This window comes from Diceros bicornis, chromosome 9, assembly GCF_020826845.1.
Source record: "Diceros bicornis minor isolate mBicDic1 chromosome 9, mDicBic1.mat.cur, whole genome shotgun sequence".
Taxonomy (NCBI): domain Eukaryota; kingdom Metazoa; phylum Chordata; class Mammalia; order Perissodactyla; family Rhinocerotidae; genus Diceros; species Diceros bicornis.
Window position 1 is genome coordinate 30,463,286 of NC_080748.1, and position 17,635 is coordinate 30,480,920.

At 44.3% G+C, this 17,635-nt stretch overlaps 1 protein-coding gene across 2 annotated transcripts in view; it reads left to right on the forward strand.

Moving 5' to 3' along the window:
- The first annotated feature begins 3,057 nt into the window (after nucleotides 1-3,057).
- Nucleotides 3,058-17,635, forward strand: part of RUBCNL (rubicon like autophagy enhancer) — a 42,088-nt gene continuing 27,510 nt past the window's right edge. For both annotated transcript variants that reach the window (XM_058548182.1, XM_058548183.1), the window contains exons 1-2: nucleotides 3,058-3,309; nucleotides 16,488-17,125. In XM_058548182.1, the coding sequence (XP_058404165.1) occupies nucleotides 16,582-17,125 (544 nt within the window). In that variant the 5' untranslated portion in view covers nucleotides 3,058-3,309; nucleotides 16,488-16,581. The remainder of the gene's footprint in view (nucleotides 3,310-16,487; nucleotides 17,126-17,635) is intronic.

Genomic DNA, 17,635 nt, shown 5'->3' on the forward strand with positions numbered 1-17,635 from the left:
TGTTTACCACTGCATTCATGCGAGACCCCGAATTTTTATATATACCACATTTTTCGTCACGAAAATAGACCACAGAACAGGTGCAGCTTCTGGTTCTACTAGTCCAGCTAATTAGAGCATCTTCAAGAGAAAAAGTGGGAACCATGTAACGAAGAGAGAAAGGAAGAGGACTGAGCACAAGGTTTACTTATTATCTTTCCAACCCAGGGCACAGGCCCCTCATCCTATCGTCTCCACTGGAACAGGCTGACCCTGGGGATCAGGGTTTGCCTGAAGCTGTGGGGTTGTTGTGTCTGGTATTCCTGGCTGTCTGGAAGCAAAGAGCACTTTCACTGGAGTCCACAATCCTTTTATTTTAACTTCCTCTATCTCTTAAAGGGAAAGAGCCTCTTTCAGGGCATGGCATCTCTGACTATGGCCCCACAAATCCAAAGCTAGCTGTCACCAGCAGAAGCAAATAGTAAAATGGCAGGACTAGTCCTCCTTCTAAATAAGGGAGTGCAACAACCCAAAAGCTGGGCTCTGGCACCCCTAAAGAAAAGCAAAACAGGGCAAGATTTATTAAGATTCCAGAAAAGAATTTCCAGGGGCAGTGGCCCTCTCTTAGCATATTGTGTTCACATGGGCTTTTACTCCAAAGAAGTATTACATCATGATAAGAGATTTAAAATACATTTATACATATACTGTACATATATTATATCTGTACATATATTGTATATTTACATATATAATATGTATATATAAAATATATACATATATATTTTATTATGGTAAAATATATACAACACAAAATTTACTATTTTAACCAATTTTAAGTATACAATTCAGTGACATTAAGTACATTTGCAATAATGTGCAACCATCACCACTATCCATCTCCAGAACTTTCTCATCATCCCAAACAGAAACTCCGTACCCATGAAACAATAACTCCTCATTTCCACTCCCCCAGCCCCTGCTAACCTCCAGTCTATTTTCTCTTTCTATGAATTTACCTATTCTAGGTGTCCCACGTAAGCGGAATCACACAAATTTGTCCTTTTGTGGATAATGGATATTTCAGACAGAAAGACAGACAGACAGACAGACAGACAGGAGGAAAAGAAATCGACACAAGCCAAAGGCAGCTTCCCTGGGTTCTTTGGCTCCCTGATGCATGTTTTGGCTCCCCTCCCATGCCGGATCATCCCTCCCTCCCTGGGCGTCTGTATGGTGAGGGTGCCCCTTCTCACAGCTTATTATGCAGTTCGTCTCATCTCAGTTCCTTTCTGTTTTGTACAGAGACTGATTTCTCCTTTGCTGACTCCATTAGCTGAGCTCAAAAACAGGGTCCCATCTCTGCTCATGGCACAAATCCCTTCTTGTGAAGGCTGGCTGGGTTTCGGCAGGCAGCTGCCAGGCTCCTAGTCTTCTGCGAGGCTGTCCCAGCCACAATGGAGCTTTGTGTGTGAGCAAGGGGTGCTGGGCATGAGCCTGGCTAGCTGAAGTGGAGAGTTGTTCTGACACCTTTACTGCCCTGGAGCCACAGGTCTTGCAGGGCACTGTGACCTGGAAGATGACCTTCCCCACAGGGGGAAAAAAAAATCAGCCTCTGCTTTTCCTGCGTGGTACTTGGTTTGTAAACATCAGTGACTTTTTCAGAATTGACCAATCCATCAGGCAGTTTTGGAAAACCCACCCCTCGGCATTTAGCGCTTGGGAAATTCTACTTCCAGATGCCGGGGGTGGGGGGACAACACAAAGCACGTTTCCAGTGAGTTTTCCTAATTTGAAAAATTTGTCCTTGAGCTTTCTTTGTTCTAGACATATTCTTCCAGAATGTGGGCATCCTTTATCTGTGACTAGACGTTGACCGTGTATGTTCAAATTTATAGGGTGCTCCACACAATAGGGCACAGGCCAGCCTATTTACCTGCCAGTAAAGATGATTTCAAAGTGGCTTCAGAGGGAACCGACCAAATCTTACCGTTTTGGTTCAAAATCTCCTCGTCTTCCTACAAGAATGCTTTTCTCTCCTTGGACTATGTCCAGTCCACCACCTAGCACAGTTTGCTCTGTTTTTTGTTTTTTTGACTAGCAGACTCATTGATTTACTTTGCATGACATTTGCTCTTGTTTTAAGATCTTTCTCTCTGCTTCCTCCTGATGCTTCTTCTCTTTTAAATATTCCTGAAACAGGCTCTTGCTTGGTCCCTTAATTTCATTCTTTTGTGTCTTGCTAGTGGCATGGTGGAAATTGGAGAAAGGTTTTAGTGTTAGATATATCAGCCTTCAAAGCCTGGCTGTGTTACTTACTCGCTGTGTGACCTTGGGCATGTTACAACATCAGGGATGTTGATAGGATTGCTTAAAATAATGAGGAAAAGTACCGGAGAAATAGCAGAGACTCAACAAATGTTAGTACACACCTCACACCTTTTTCTTGTTAGTTTAGTTTAATGTAAGCCCTTCCCAGTCTGCCTTCAGCCGACCTGAATTCCTGAGACAGAACCCCAGATGTCCAGGGTTCTTTCAAGTCTAAGCCAGTGTAGGCTCCCATCAGGCTACCTTCCATGGAAGCGGGATGATTGACAGCTAGTATTCACCTGACTTTGTGATATTGGTACCTACTGCCTTCCTCTGAAGAAGCAGCGATTGCGTGGCGCTGCCCCCAACCACTCCATGACTCCATGCCACGCTGTGCCAAGGAGTGGGGTGGGGAGTGGAGGGTGGGAGCGTTCCAGAGAGACATAGGACAAGTAAAGCCCAAAATACCTGTGACGTGATTCCAAAATCTGGAAGGGACAAAAGACGAAGCCAAGAAACCAAGGGAAGTGCGATAGGGTTTGGTTTTACCGAGCAGAAGGGACTCTTCTAAGAAAGTCGTGACGGTTCACCTGCGTGTTGTTACCTGTGCAGGTAGCTCGGAGATTCTTCCCCAAGAGAGGTTAGGACGCTACTGGAGCGCGCTGAAGCCCCCTAGGGGCGGAGGGGCATCCTGCGCTCAGCCCTTCTAACCACTTAGGTTTCTATTTCTGAAAACTTTCTGCATTGGTTGGCAGCTTCTCCCCAGCGTCCACCACGATCTGGAGGCTATCCGCGGCACAGCTGTGGTGGGATTCCCACCCTCGCTGCAAGACAAGGTGACGATTAGGTTGGACTAATGTTGACAGTGAAGTCCTCGGAGTGGGTGGCCCCTTGGAACAGCCAGCTGAGGTCTGAAAGACGCTGCTCATGCCCCGGGTAAACTGCAGATCCCCGCTGGGCCCAATGATTGCAGTGCAGACTTTAATCTGGATTACTCGTGAGGATCATTCTTCATTTCGGGTAATTGTACTGAATGCTAAACACCGTTGCTTGGGGCGTTTGGGGTTGGGAATTCACGTCCTCCAGGTCTGCGTTTATCTCATTTCGACACTTGAAAGCGCAGTTCCGTCTGGGCCCCCAGAGAGGACAGGGCACGATTTCGGAGGGAGGATGGGGAGAGGGGAGCACAGCTGCTCCCGGCTGTCCCCAGCCCACGTCGCCCAGGGCCCTGCGGAGTGAGGGCAGGGTGCACGGCAGGGGAGGAGGAGGGAGCGCGGGGGGCCCAAGTTCTTTCCGCTCGCGTCCTCGGCCTCTCCCCGCGAGCAGCAGGCCCCGGCGCTTCGCTTCCCTGGGGAGCTCCTCGGATTGCAGCGGTAGCCAGGGATGGGGGGGACGCGGGAGGCGTGGCGGCGTCAGGGCGCCGCTTCTCCCTCCTCGCTCCCTCCCTCCGCCGCTGGGGAGCGCGGTGACCTCGCAACGCTGGCCGGAGCCGCGCGAGCCAAGAGCCGTCCCGCCGCGCTCACCTGGCGCAGCTTTCCACCGCCGGGGTGAGCCGGGGCGGGGCTGGGGCGCGAGAGGAGCCAGAGGTAGCCGGGAGAAGAGGGAGGCAGCTGGAGAGGTGGGGCGGTGGGAGGGCGCCCGAGGGGCTTGCGCAGAGCGGAGACTGGGGGATCCCAGGGTAGGTCAGGGAGTGTCGAGGGCCCCTTGGAGAATGTAGGAAGGGGGTCCTCGGCAGCGGTGGCGGATGTTTATGGAGTTGACTTGCAAGGGGTGGGGGGACCGACCCTGGGCTCGGCTTGGGTCCGGAAGAGAGCAGGGCGACTCTCAGTGAGCACAAAGCCTGCGCCTTGCGTGGTCCCAGGCGCTGTGTTCCGGACTCCGTGGCTTTTCTCGGTTCCCCCAAAGTGCGGACGCAGACTGCGAAGGCCCGCGGAGGACCCCCTTCCAACACACCCAAACCAGCAAACTTTTTGCTACTTAACCGAGCTGGGTTGCAGCATGAAGCGCGGTGTATTGTTTGGTCGGAGCGCCCCATGCGAAGTCCGCTTGCTCAGATTGCGGCGGGGAGAGCGGAATTGCTGCATTTCACCCCCACCCCGCGGCTCTGACCATGCAGTTTGCTACCGACCTCCTGCGAAATTGATGCCTTCAGCGGAGAGAATGTGGAGAACCTTCAGAAGAGGGGTTATTTAGCCCTAAATGAGACCTAAGACTCAAAGGAAGAGTATATTCAAGAGCTGTCTTTACTGTGTTATTACAGTGGAATTTGGAAGGACCTCTGAATGGAAGATGTGATGGGAGAGAGCAAAGGACTGAGGGTCGGAGCACTTCGGTTTCCTAGACTCTATTCTAAGGCCGAATAGCTGTGAGGTCTTGGCAAGTCAAGAAACCTCGTGGTTTGGCCTTCAGTTTGCTTGCGTGAGAAGTGCGAGGAAAACTCCTGCCCTACCTCACTAGGTGGAGGTGTTTTGAAAAATATAAAGAGTGTTGGTGGAGCAAAACAACCAATAACCATTCTATAGATAAAGAGAGGTAAGGAGAGTTTTCCTTGAGCCAGGGTGAGGAGTAAAGACTGAGGAAGGCAGTTTCCACAAAGGAAGAAAGCGTTCCCGAGAAGCATGATTTTCAGTGCAGTCTTACACCTTTTTAGAACAAAGAACATGCATTGAACATGCCCTGGATACATATTCATCAAAGTTTCAAAGAGGTATTCTGTTCAGATTAGCGGGTCAACATGACCCTGACATCCAGAAAGGGAATTTATATTCAGGAGTCCTCCTACAGTCCTTACCTATAGGGTGTTACCCATGCTGGCATCTGGGAGGGATAGTGTGCGTTCTTAACTTAAAAGAGTGCCTTCTTTACTTGAATGGTTAAAGCAAATGTACAATGTGTATTTGATGGGCTATAAATCAGGCTTCTTTAGTTCAAGCCAAATTAGTTTTGAACCAGAAGAGCTACCTCGGGTGCCTCGCTATGTGAAAATCTCTTCTCGGTGTTCTCTACCAGTTAAGGTCTCACCGCCTTGCTGCCCACACCTTCCTCCTGGCCTCCCACGGAGCCGTGTCTGGAGCAGAGTTGTGGCAGCAACTTCACAGGAATGCTGGATTTTCCTGAGTACGTGTCCAAAGAGGCAGGAGGTGTCTGTTTCTCAGTCTCTCCTCGCAGTTCCTCTTCACTGTACTACCAAGTGAAACGGCCAATACCGTGTGACCTCAGGGGACAGGAACTGTGCCTTTTTCATCAACTGCTTTAGGGCTCATACAAAGCGGGGGAGGTGCTCTGAACGTTGATGGAAAGTGAGAGTCATGGCCCCTGGGGGGATAGACTCCTTTAGGCATGTTCTTCATGAGACCATTTAACTCCAAAAACATGGTTGGCTTTCTGAAGTTGGAGGTCTTGTTTCCTGACACAGGGAAAGTTCTGTTAGACCCAGTGATAAAGATCTGAGAATAAAGATTTTCATTGAAGTAGTCTTTAGAGGGAGGTAAGTAAAGAGCTCAAGAAAGTACCTTGCTTGCTAACACGTTTTTCCCCACTCACCTGAAGGCACACAAATAACAGCATCGACAAATTTGAATAGTTTCCCTTGTTACTAAATTTAGATTCATATTTCCAATACGGAAAGGAGAGATTCACATGGTTGCTTGTGTTGCTGTTAAAATTGAAGCATTTCTTTTTCGATGAGCATGACCAGCCTTCCAGAGATTATAACGTGAGCAGTACTAGTGCCTGTACATCATATTGTATCTTTTCATGATACCAAATAAGACCTCTGAGTGGTTTTTCCATTTTACTTGAAAGGAGTTGAAAGATGACTCAGTTAAGAGATTGGGAAATAAAACTAGGTCTCCTTAATTGTGCTGCCTTATACTGAACTGTAAATCTTTATAAAACAACACTGTTGGTAATAATATTGCTAAGTTTTGTAGAATATTGTGTGCCAGACTGAGATATACGTGTTACAGTTCGTTTAATTCTCACAACAATCTGTAAAGAAACTGAAGTACAGAGAGGTTAAGTGCCTTGCCCAAGGTCACACAGCTAGTAAGTGAGTGATTTCTCTCAGTTTGGCATAAAAATTATATTTGATTGGGAGTCTTGTGTTTTTTCCTTAACTTCTGAACTGTGTTTTATCCCACACGTACAGGCAGTGTGGAGGGTGAGACCGAGGGCTCTGGAGCAAGGTTCCAGGATTCAGACCCTGAGCTTGTTGCTGAGTTGCTGTGTGGTCTTCACTTTACTTCCTTTTTCTGGGCCTCAGTTTTCTCACACACAAGATAGTGGTAATAATCCCATATTGAATGAATGCTTTATTTCTCACTGGAACATAAAGTGTGAGCTGTGGAAGAGAAATACTTCTCAGAATGTGAAAGGAAGTTTCAGAGTCAAGTGTTTCTGTCATCTATAGCAGTAGGCTGGAAAATGACAAATGAGTAGAAGCTGAAATAAACTACACACTTAATGTCATTTGCCCAACAATTATGTTCGAAAATTGTTTTTTTTTAAATACTTTAGTTCTGTTCTTGGATCCTTAGCTTTATATTTCTTAAAAGAGATAAATGTAAATTAGACCTCAAAGTTTTCTTGACAGGTAACATTGAAAAGCACCCACTGCCAGCAGGTACTTTTCTCTAGTTGATTTCAGGTGATGAAAATTGGAGAGTGGAGGGTTTTTTTTTTTTTTATCCTTATACTCTTCTACATTCTTTTATTCCAATAAGCTATAGAGGGTCAGAAAACAACTGAGTCCTGAAGATATATGTAAGGTACTTCCCTATTCTCTCTTTATTTGGAAGTTGTTCTTAGAAGATAGCTTTTGGGATGGCCACTTTAAATCAGGTAGGTGAGGAGACTTGAACTTTTGTATATGCATATTTTAAACAATATGGCTCAATTGTAAAATCATTTGAACTGTCCTGTGACCTACTTAAAATCTGTTTTTTTTTTTTTTTTGGTTTCTCCCTTTCAGTTTAGACTCTTGGTCTTGATACTGAACCTCTTAATCTCAAATTCGTGTGCCTGATGCACAGTGAACCAATCACTGAGACATTGGTGTTTGGAGATGGAGAAAGTTTTATTCAAATAGGCCAAAATGAGAAGGCAGGAGGATAGTTTCTTTCAAATCTGCCTTAACAAAAGAAGAAAGCAGAGCTTTTTTTATAGCACTAAGCGGGTTAGGAGGTGGAGTTTCAGAGAAACAAAGGGGTAATCCATGTTTCTTCCACTCCAGATAAGCCCTTGGGAAACCAGACTTCTTGGTGCCAGCAGCAGCTGGGGGCTGGTTATCAGGTGGTCTTTACTTCCTTAGAGGCATTCTTTTTCTTCTGCAAAACAAGCTCATAAATCCTTGTGACCCTTGAGTCGCCCCTCAGGTTGAACAAGAAAACAGCAAATCAACAAGGTTAACTTCTTTTCATTTGTGTCTGTGTTGGGAATAAGGTCAAAGGGTAATCATGTTCTTATTGAATGTTTACAGTAACTCTCAGGTACCCAGCTTCAGTCCACATGGGGATTTGGGCTGAGGGAGGTGAGCACGTCAGTGTCACTGATGTTGCCAGGTTCACAGCAGCCACCCCAGGCTTGGTGAATTTTGATGTTCTGGAGAAATATTTGGATCCATGAGATTTAAAGGTCATCCCTTCTCCCCTGTGCTGTTGTGGGTGAGAATGTGGACCCAGGAGCAAGGCTGTCTGGGTGTGAAACTGGCTTCATCTACTAGCTGTGCCTCAGTTTCTTATCTGTAAAATGAAGATAGTGTTGTTATGTCTACCTCGTAGGTTGTTAGGAGAATCGAGTGTGTGTGTGTGTGTGTGTTTGTGTGTGAGTGTAGAAAATTTAGAACAGCTCCAGGCACATAGTAAATGCAATGTAAGTGTTAGTTATGAACTGAATGCTATGGAGAAAATAGGACAGTAAATGAGGACAGTGTGTACCTGTAGGGATGCAGTTTTAAGAAGGGTGATGAGAAAAGTCTCAATTTGAAGGTAAATTTGAATAAAGGTGGGGGGGAGTAGAGGAGTGTAGAGGGGTGCAGGGGTGCAGAGGGGTATAGAGGTGTAGGGATGTAGAAGGTAGTAGATAAGGAGGTCAGAGAGGTAACTTAGAGACACATGAACAGATATAGCAAATGTTGAAAGTTTGGTTTTTTTTTTAAACTTAGGGAATTTTCTTATGGAAAATTTCAAATTTAAAAGTAGAATAGTACATGTACCCTTCTCCCACCTTCAACAGTTATCAACATGGCCAATTGTGTTTCATCCATATCCCCTACTGGCACTTCCCACTGTATTACTTTAAAGCAAATTCAAAAAATTCTATCAATTATTTCTAAATACTTCTGTATGTATTTCTAAAAGGCAGGCACTTCACCAAACATAACCACAATACTGAACCTCTTTGACTTTGCTTCCCATCCATAAATCGGGACCAGCGGAACCTCCCTTCAGTGCTGGTTTAAAGATAAAGATGGATGCCTGAAGCCCTCAGTGTAGGCTCTGACAGTCAGTGCCCAATTACTGGTAGCCATCATGCTGATGATGTTGTCTTTACCAGCCCTTGTTTTCTTTTTCTAGATAGTTCTATTGTGGCATTTTCACTTCTACTTCCTCTCTCTTCTCCATACCTACTTTAGGCACATTTATTCAGTATTCCTTTTATTTGCTTTTTAGTTCCCCTCTTAACTTTCAGTGCCTTTGTTCACAGCCTGACTTACAGCTTGTGCTCCTTTGATCCCTGCAGCCCATGAAATACCAGCGCTCTCTAGTCTTCCTAGACCTTTTTGAAGGGAGATGGGTACTTCTTCTCATTTCATTTTTTTTGACAGCATTATGGAGATTGAGATAACATACAGTTCATCCATTTGAAATGTACAATTCAGTGGTTTTCATATATTCACAGATCTGTGCCATCATTACCACAGTTGATTTGAGAACGTTTGGAGCCTCAAAAAGATACCCTGTACCCTTTAGCTATCACCTTCTATTTTCTCATCCTCCCTCCCCTCCCAGCAACCACTAATCTACTTTCTGTCTCTATGGATTTACCTATTCTGGACATTTCATGGGAAAAGAATATATAAATATGACATATCTTTTGTGACTGGCTTCTTTTACTTAGTAGAATGTTTTCAGGGCTCGTCCATGTTGCTATAAGCACCTCACTTCTTATTATGGCTGAATAATATTCCATTGTGTGCCTAGAGCACACTTGGTTCTTCCATTCGTCAGTTGATGGACATTTGGGTTGTTTCCACTTTTTGGTTGTTATGAATAATGCTGCCGTTAACATTTGTTTTTGCCATTAACATACGAGTTTTTGTGTGAATATATGCTTTCATTTCTCTTGGGTGTATACCCAAGAGTGGAATTGCTAGGTCAAATGGTAACTGTGTGTTTAACCATCTGAGGAACTGCCAGACTGTTTTCTGATATGGCTCCCCATTTTATTTTGCCCAGACATGGGACTCTAGCCATCTTTCAAGTGCAGGTACCTACCCTTACTTTGGGTAAATTTTTGTATGAATATTTTTTCCAAGCCTTATTGAGTTATCTAATTATATTCATGTATAAATCTTTTTTTGTTATTGTTTTTTATGTATGAGGTTTTAAGTAGAACATTACTTGAGCAGTGGTCCCCAAAGTGAAGGGTATGTACCTCTATGGTACAAGACGGTTCATTGGAAAGCAAGAACAAAATGCTATTCTCGTGTATGCTTTATAATTACATAATGTATTGAATAGCTGTGCATGTGTAAGGCCTATAAATAAATGGTCCTGTATGGAGATGTATGTGCAAGGCTTTTTTTGTTTTTGTTTTTTAACTAGTAGGAAGGTGTAATCACAAAATTCTGGGGACAACTGTTCTGAAGACATGGAGTCAAATATAGCTATGTGGTTCTTAATCCTATGTTTTGTGATAAATCTGATGGGAAAATTTTTAAAATTACTTTGCTAATGAAATTTAAAATATCCTGCTAGCTTCAGCCCAAATGGAACACATAAATACCAGTAGAAAGAGCTTTGGATTAGATGTTGGACTTTTTTTTGGTCTACTTCTGCTAATTACTAATGGTGAGAGTTTGGGCAAGTCCCTAACGGTCTCCATTTCAGTTCCCAAATTGGCATAATGACACTTGAAATGTTTCGAGTTATCACTGTGTAGAATGAGAGTGCTAAGTATGACATATGCAGTGACCATAGGAAATTAGTCATTTGTGTGTCTTGGGCAATCCTGCAGTTTTCTTAGGCAAAATATCTGGTGTTCCTTGGATTTTGCCATCATTAGGTCTTCCCCTTCTCACCCCACCTGACCTGTTACTCTTAATTGCTTTCTCTTCTTCCTCTGTTTGCTTCTGACAGCAGATCTTCCAAATTAAGCGTCATTGCCAGAGGTTCAGTTGGTCAGAAAGGAGTCCACGTGACGCCACCTGTCACCATTGTGATATAGCACTGTTTCCTTCCTCTTGCTTTTAGTGTTAAAACACAGCGTTCAGCACGTGCTGTGGTGAAGGTGCAGCTGTGTGAAGACTGCAGTTTACTCTGATTTCTGGCACTGTCTTGGAGGCTGGGGAGTCGAATTATTGGGCATCTGAATGGTTTCTGTTTGATATGTGATAGTTTCAGTCTGTCGACATCCTTGGGGATGTGAGCCTTTGTTTAAAGTCAAAGCATGAAGGGAAGTGGATACAGAAAGATGGGAAGAGGTTCTGGGGAACTGTGTTAACCAAACAGCTCACATGCTATGGTCAAAGATCGATTCACTCTCCGAGGTTCGCTTGCATTTGTTGATACTGAGCATGCTCAGTAAGACACCATAAAATTGAGAGAAATGAATTTCACCTTTCACCCTCAACTCTTGTTTGTGATTTCTATTCTCTAACATCCTTTATCCTGAGGAAATAGTTGGCAGACATTTTAGGTTGTGATCTCCAATTTCTTCTAAAGGGTGACACCTATTCTTGACTCTCTTTCTTGGGCAATAGAAATAACCGACATAACCATCCTTAAGTCCTGTTCATTCATTGTCCATTCTTTCATTCATACACTCAAAGGATATGTTTATTGAGCACCTATTATGTACCCTTGTTCTAAGTTCTGGGAACAGAGCAGTGTCCAAAATAAAATTTTTAAAAAAATTGCCCTCAGAGATTTTACATTCTAGTGGGTATTAGTCATTGAGGTTAAATAAAATGAGGAGTTTAGCCAGCCCTGGTGGTCTAGTGGTTAAGATTTGGCACTCTCACCACCAGGGCCCAGAGTTAATTCCCGGTCAGGTCTGTCAGTTGTCATACTGTGGTGACTGTGTGTTACTGTGATGCCGAAAGCTATGCCACTGGAATTTCAAATACCAGCAGGGTCACCCATGATGGACAGGTTTCAGCAGAGATTCCAGACTAAGACAGACTAGGAAGAGGAGGAATGAGCTGGCCATCCACTTCCAAAAAAAATGGCTATGAAAACCCTATGAATAGCAGTCTAGCGTTGTCTGATAGAGCGCTGGAAGGTGAGAGGATGGTGCAAAAAGTCTGGGCAGCGTTCCGTTCTGCTGTGCACAGGGGCGCTAGGAGTTGGAATCAACTCGATGGCACAAACAACAACAGAAAAGAGGATTAGTGCTAAGGAGTAAGGAGAAAAATAGAATTGGGGAGGGAGAGAGGAACTGTTGGGGAGGGGCAGTTGCCATGATTTATAGAGTGACCAAGGAGGCCTCACTGAGAAGGTAACCTTTAAGTTGAGACTTTACTCTGATGCTTCCGATTATGTATTCAGTTAGCAGTTAGTGCTGGGGCAGAGAAAATCCTGAATCCTAAATCTGACATGCCTGTGCCTATTTATGGAATAACTTGAGGATTGTTAAGGGTATTAGGAGCTAAAGCTGCTCATCTGCCATCAAAGTGCTGGCTGCCTCTGGTCTGAAAGAATTTTTTGAGGTCACTATAGAGGTCATGCTGACTCATGCCCAACTGAATCATCCACCCCTCTTGCAAAGGATGTACCTTTGCAGTTGATGATGTGGTTCTGTGGTGGCCCTAGTGATTCAGTCATCCTTGACGGGACCACTGACTCTGATGGGCACGGGCCCATCCAGAATCACTTGACAGAGGGAGCCCTGGATTCTCCTTTATCTAGGGCCTTTGCTGCTGCATATGTGTTAACTAGTAGTCTGGCCTGTGCTTACCCTCAGTAGGAAATCTCAATAGAAATGACGGTGAGCTTTGCAACTTGATTTCTCTTCTTCTAAAATGTTTTTGGAAATTGATTTTGTCTTTGTACCTAAGCATCGCTGATTCAAAGGACCCCGTTTATGACAGTGGGTAGCACTTTGGGACGATGCCAAGTGTTGCTTAGACCCATATTACCAATGGCCTATCAGTTCCTGAAATGTATGAACGTAGGTGTTTAGTCGCTATCTCCCTTCCACTGGAATGTAAGCTACTGGAGGGCAGGAAGCTTATTTTAGTCACCATGGCTACCCCTGTGCTACCAAAACAAAAACAATGCCAGTCATGTAGTAGATGCTCAATAAATATTTGTTTCATTGACTAACTAACAGGCTACAAGCAATATGGTGACAAGCAACATGACCAGCAACCATATAATGGTGCCTCATGAATTATCTGTTGCCCCAAAGATCAAGAAATGGAGACCTTGACCTCCTTTCACTAGGGCCTGGACTTTGTTTCTAATCATTGCTCTCTCCTCTGTGTCAATCTGCCTCTCAGAGAAACTCATGCTCCTTAATGAGTGTCTAACCTGGCTTGTCATCCTGGCTTGTCATCCTGGCTTGTCATCCTCTCTCTGCCCAGCTGTGACCTTAGACATGGCTTTGAATCTCTGTGGGCCTATTCCAGCTCTAAAATGTTCTCATTTTAAAACCTGGCAAAGCCAGCACCTGCTGTTTTTTTGTGTGAAGCAAGAACACCTTTCTAGAAGGAATGGAGCAAGCATCTTCTTCTGAAAGTTACTTTTTATAATGAAGTGTGTTTTTGCTCAATGCAGTTAAGTCAATTCCATATGTGGAAGGCTCATAAATAATGTCATTCTCTTTGAACTATTAACTTTAATCTGTTTGTTAAAAACACAGGGATCCGTATTACTGACCATTTGTTTGAAGCTGTGTATTTTTCATGTGAAATCTGTATCATCTCTCACACTTAAAAACAGATATGATGTGTAGAGAATTGAAAGTAACACGTGACTTACGTAACTTCATTCTCTTGGAAATAGATTATCGTGGGCTATGGACTCAGAACTAAAATTGGAGCTAGCAAGAAAGAAGATCTAGTGAAAGTCAACAAAAAGCAACATGAACAAAGATGTTCATTGCTGTATATTTTATAATAGTGAAAAACTGAAAATGTTTCCATCAATAGGAGTCGGGCTAAGTAAATAATGATACATTTACACTATAGAAAGTGGTAAGATAGTTAAGAAGAATGATATATACCCTCAAGACGTATTGTTGAGAGAAAAAGAAGTGACATTATAGAATATGTCCAGTATGATCCCGTGTGTGTATAAAAAAGAAAACAAAGCATATTTTCTATCTGACATATGTGTGTTAACTCATAGAAAAAGGTCTGAAAGGAATAAAATGGTTAACAATATTATTTCTGGGAATAAAATAGGATTGGTGGGGCTTGGCACAATGGAAGTGCTTCAATTTTACTCTAGGCCTCTGTGTTTTTGGCATTTTATAAAAACGTACTCCTGGTTTCCTTTTGCAATTATAACACCTAAAATTATTGGAGAGGAAAAGATGTGTGACAAAGAGAAATGGGGCATAAGGTGAGATTTGAGATCAGGAAGAAGGGAAATGAAGCACTTCAGGGGAGTGAGTCTGGCAGTTATCACCGTATCCTGTGACATTTCGTGAATGGGGATTTGGAGGTTGTGCAGTGTTTTCAGGATGACATATACATTTATATATCTGCATCACTCCAAAAGGTATGACCTAGAATGGAAGGCCCCCAAATCAAGAAAACCCAAGGATTTTTAGTATAATTTTCACATGTACCTTCTTTTGGTCTATTTGTAAGTGTCGGGTGAGAAAAATTTCATGTTTTTAGGAAACATGGATTCACTTGTATCCCTGTATGAATAATTCTGCCACAGTAACAGAGCAGTTGTATCTACCACAGAAGTCTTTTCTCTAGCTCCTAACTTTATTTCCAGTTGGTTGGATCTGTTCATTCAATCCGTAACTTTTATCGAGCTCCCCCTTATGCAACTCTGTGGGCTGGCAGAAAACAGACAAGGCCCCTGCTCTCTTATAGTTGGGGGCTGAGGGGTTGAGGGGGTGGAGAGGAATGACAGTAAGGAGCTAAAAAATATCAGGAAGTGAGAACTACTATGATGAAAATTAAGCAAGGTGATATGACGAGGAGTAACCGGGGAACCACTTTAAGAGAGGTAGTTAAGAAAGACTGCTTTGAGGAAGTAATTTGTAAACTCATAAAGGCATGCAACAAGACAGGAAGGAGCCCGATGCGTGATCATTTGGGGAAAGAGCATTTTAGGCAGAGGGACTAGAACAACGCCGTTAGGGTGGACAAGAGCTTGTCGGACTCCGGAGCTTGCTGCGTGGTCGGGACGTGTGGAGGGTGGACAAAGATAAGTGAGAGAGGTCTGCAGGACAGGATCGTGTCATGTCAAGGTAAGGATTTTGGATTTCATTGCAAATGTGATAAGAAGCTGTTGGGGGGGGTGATTAGGGGAATGACATCTGATTGAGGTTTATAAAAGATCTTTCTGAGTAACTCTTGATTATAAATATGCAAGAGTAGAAGCAGGGAGACCCATTGGGAAGATGGCAGGAGGTCCAGGTGGGAGAAGATGGTGACTTAGACGAGGGTGGTAGCTATAGATATAAACTTGCTGATGGGTTACAGATGGAGAGCTAGGGAAAGATGGGATCAGCGATGACGCCTAGATTTTAGGCTTCAGCAACTGGGAGGTATTGTTCCCTGAGATGGGGGAAACCAGGGAGGAGCAGGTGTGGGAGAAAATCAGTGTCTGTTTTGGATGTATCAGGTTGCGATGCCCCCTGGACACATGTCAAATAGGCAGTAGATGCTAGCCCGGAGTTCAAGGGGAGGTCAGGAATAGAGCTACCCACGTGGGGGCCATCTACAGACAGAACGGTAGTATTTAAAGCCCTGGAACTGACCCCCAAGTCTCAGGCTTGCTCACCACTCTGGATGTGCGTACTCCACCCTTCCTTTAGGCTAAATGTGCCTATGCAGACTGCTTCTGTCTCTAGGCCTACCCCTTGCTGACCTTGCTTTTACTGTTGAAGGTTTCCTTGAGGTTTACAACGTGGACAGTGGGAGAACAGTGGAAAGAAATGTGCGCTGGGCCTGTAATTACGGTGACGAGAGTGCTTCTCATTTGTGTAGCTCTCGACATGTTAATCGTTACCAGATTTACTAAAGCTAAAAATTGAGCTTAAAAGTGAGTGGACCGAGGCCAGCCCAGTGGTGCAAGCAGTTAAGTGCGCGCGCTCCGCTGCGGCGGCCCGGGGTTCGCCGGTTTGGAACCCCGGGGGCGCTGCGGACTCACCACTTGTCAGGCCATGCTGGGGTGGCGTCCCATATAAAGTGGAGGAGGATGGGCATGGATGTTAGCCCACAGCTAGTCTTCCTCAGCAAAAAAAAAAACCCAAAAAACAAAAAACAGTGAGTGGACCACTTTAAAGATAGATTCTAGAGTTACAGTGTGTTCTTTAGAGGGTATAAGCTAATCATAAATTTATATTGCTACTATAATATAAATAAGTACAAACACAAACTAAATAAAAATAAGAAACTATGAAAATGTGTCTTTACTTCCAGATGGTATTACCATTTTGGGTTTGACATTTAATTTCATTGGAATAATGCATAGATTGTGTTACATTTTTATCTGTTTTATCCGCAGTATGTTTATATGACTTTATCCTTATATAAAAATAAACTTCAATTATTTTTATGCTTTGAAAACCCTTTCCTCTCCCAATGTCATGCCCCCTGTGTTTGCCACTAGTTTTATGGCTGATTTATTTATCTATTTGCTACTTGTAAATCCAAGTGGAATTTACTGTGTTGTATAGGATAAAGTACAGACTATTTTTTTTTTTTTTTTGCCTCCTCAAAAGAATTTGGAGTTAAAAATATGACTGAGCCCTTATTTATCTGGAATGATTCTTGCTTATTGCAGATAAGCTCTCTAGCCCTCCACCTGGCCATGCAGTGAGTTCAAGGCCCTAATCCGGTTGTACAACAGAATTTACACCAGCCCTGAGCCCGGAAAGATGGTGTCACAGTCTACAGGCCAGCGGGATTCTCCCGTGGACCCCTGGGAAGGGGTCATCGATGAGGCTGGTGACATTGATGGTTCACCCAGCCTCCTGGACACTGACCATCCCCCTTGCCAATCAGATGTGAGGTTCACGAGGCCCAGAGCTGCCTGGGTTAACCCCCAGTGTGTGCAGCAACAGCTGCAGGATCTGCGCCCCCAGGTGCCGACAGTTCGGAACAGTGGAAGCCACTCTGTGGGGGATGCAACCTCTCCCTTGGGCCCTTCACCGTCGTTCCCTGGGGACTCCATGGTGGAGACATCATTTTCAGAGGATGCTGCAGATGCCATGGGCAGCAACGCTGCCCAGAGCTCAGGTGAAAAGAGCAGTGACTTCTCTTGTACCTCAACGGAAGAGCGAGCGGTGCTCCCGAGCCGCTCTCCTCGGATGCCTCTGTTCACAAGCTCCAAGATTTTGGCTGCTTCCCCGTGTCCTGACAATGCTGAGGCTGACAATGCTTTTTTCAAGCCTTCCTATTTGACAGCTTCTGCTGATGAAGGTAACTTTAGTCGGGGACTTCCCTCATTCCTGTCTCTGCACACGCTTGCTTTGCCTTGGTCTAAAGCCTGCGGTACTGTGTTCCTCCTGAGAAAAAAAGATCACGGGTTTCCACTTTGACCAGAAGCCAGTGCATTAGCTCATTTAGTATTGTCTTTGGCCCAGCCACCTGGACTGTCACAATGGGTGAATTCAAGATTTCCCTTCTCCTTAGACTGCAGGGAAATGTCATCTTAGCTCAACTTCGTTGATAATCAATGCCACCTGCCATCTTTGAGCTGGTTGTGCCTTCAGGAACTTCCAGCTCATTAAACAGTCTGCAAGGCAGAGCATCGGAAGCGCTCTCAATTCAGTGTGTTGGGGGAAGGTGTGCCAGACAGTTAGCGGGGCCTCTGTTTGACACCAGTACTTATGTAGGGGATAAATATTTACCTGGACAGAGAGTGACTAGAAAATAGTAAGATTTAAAAAGAATAACCACAATTCCCCCAAAGACTATACAAAACTTTTT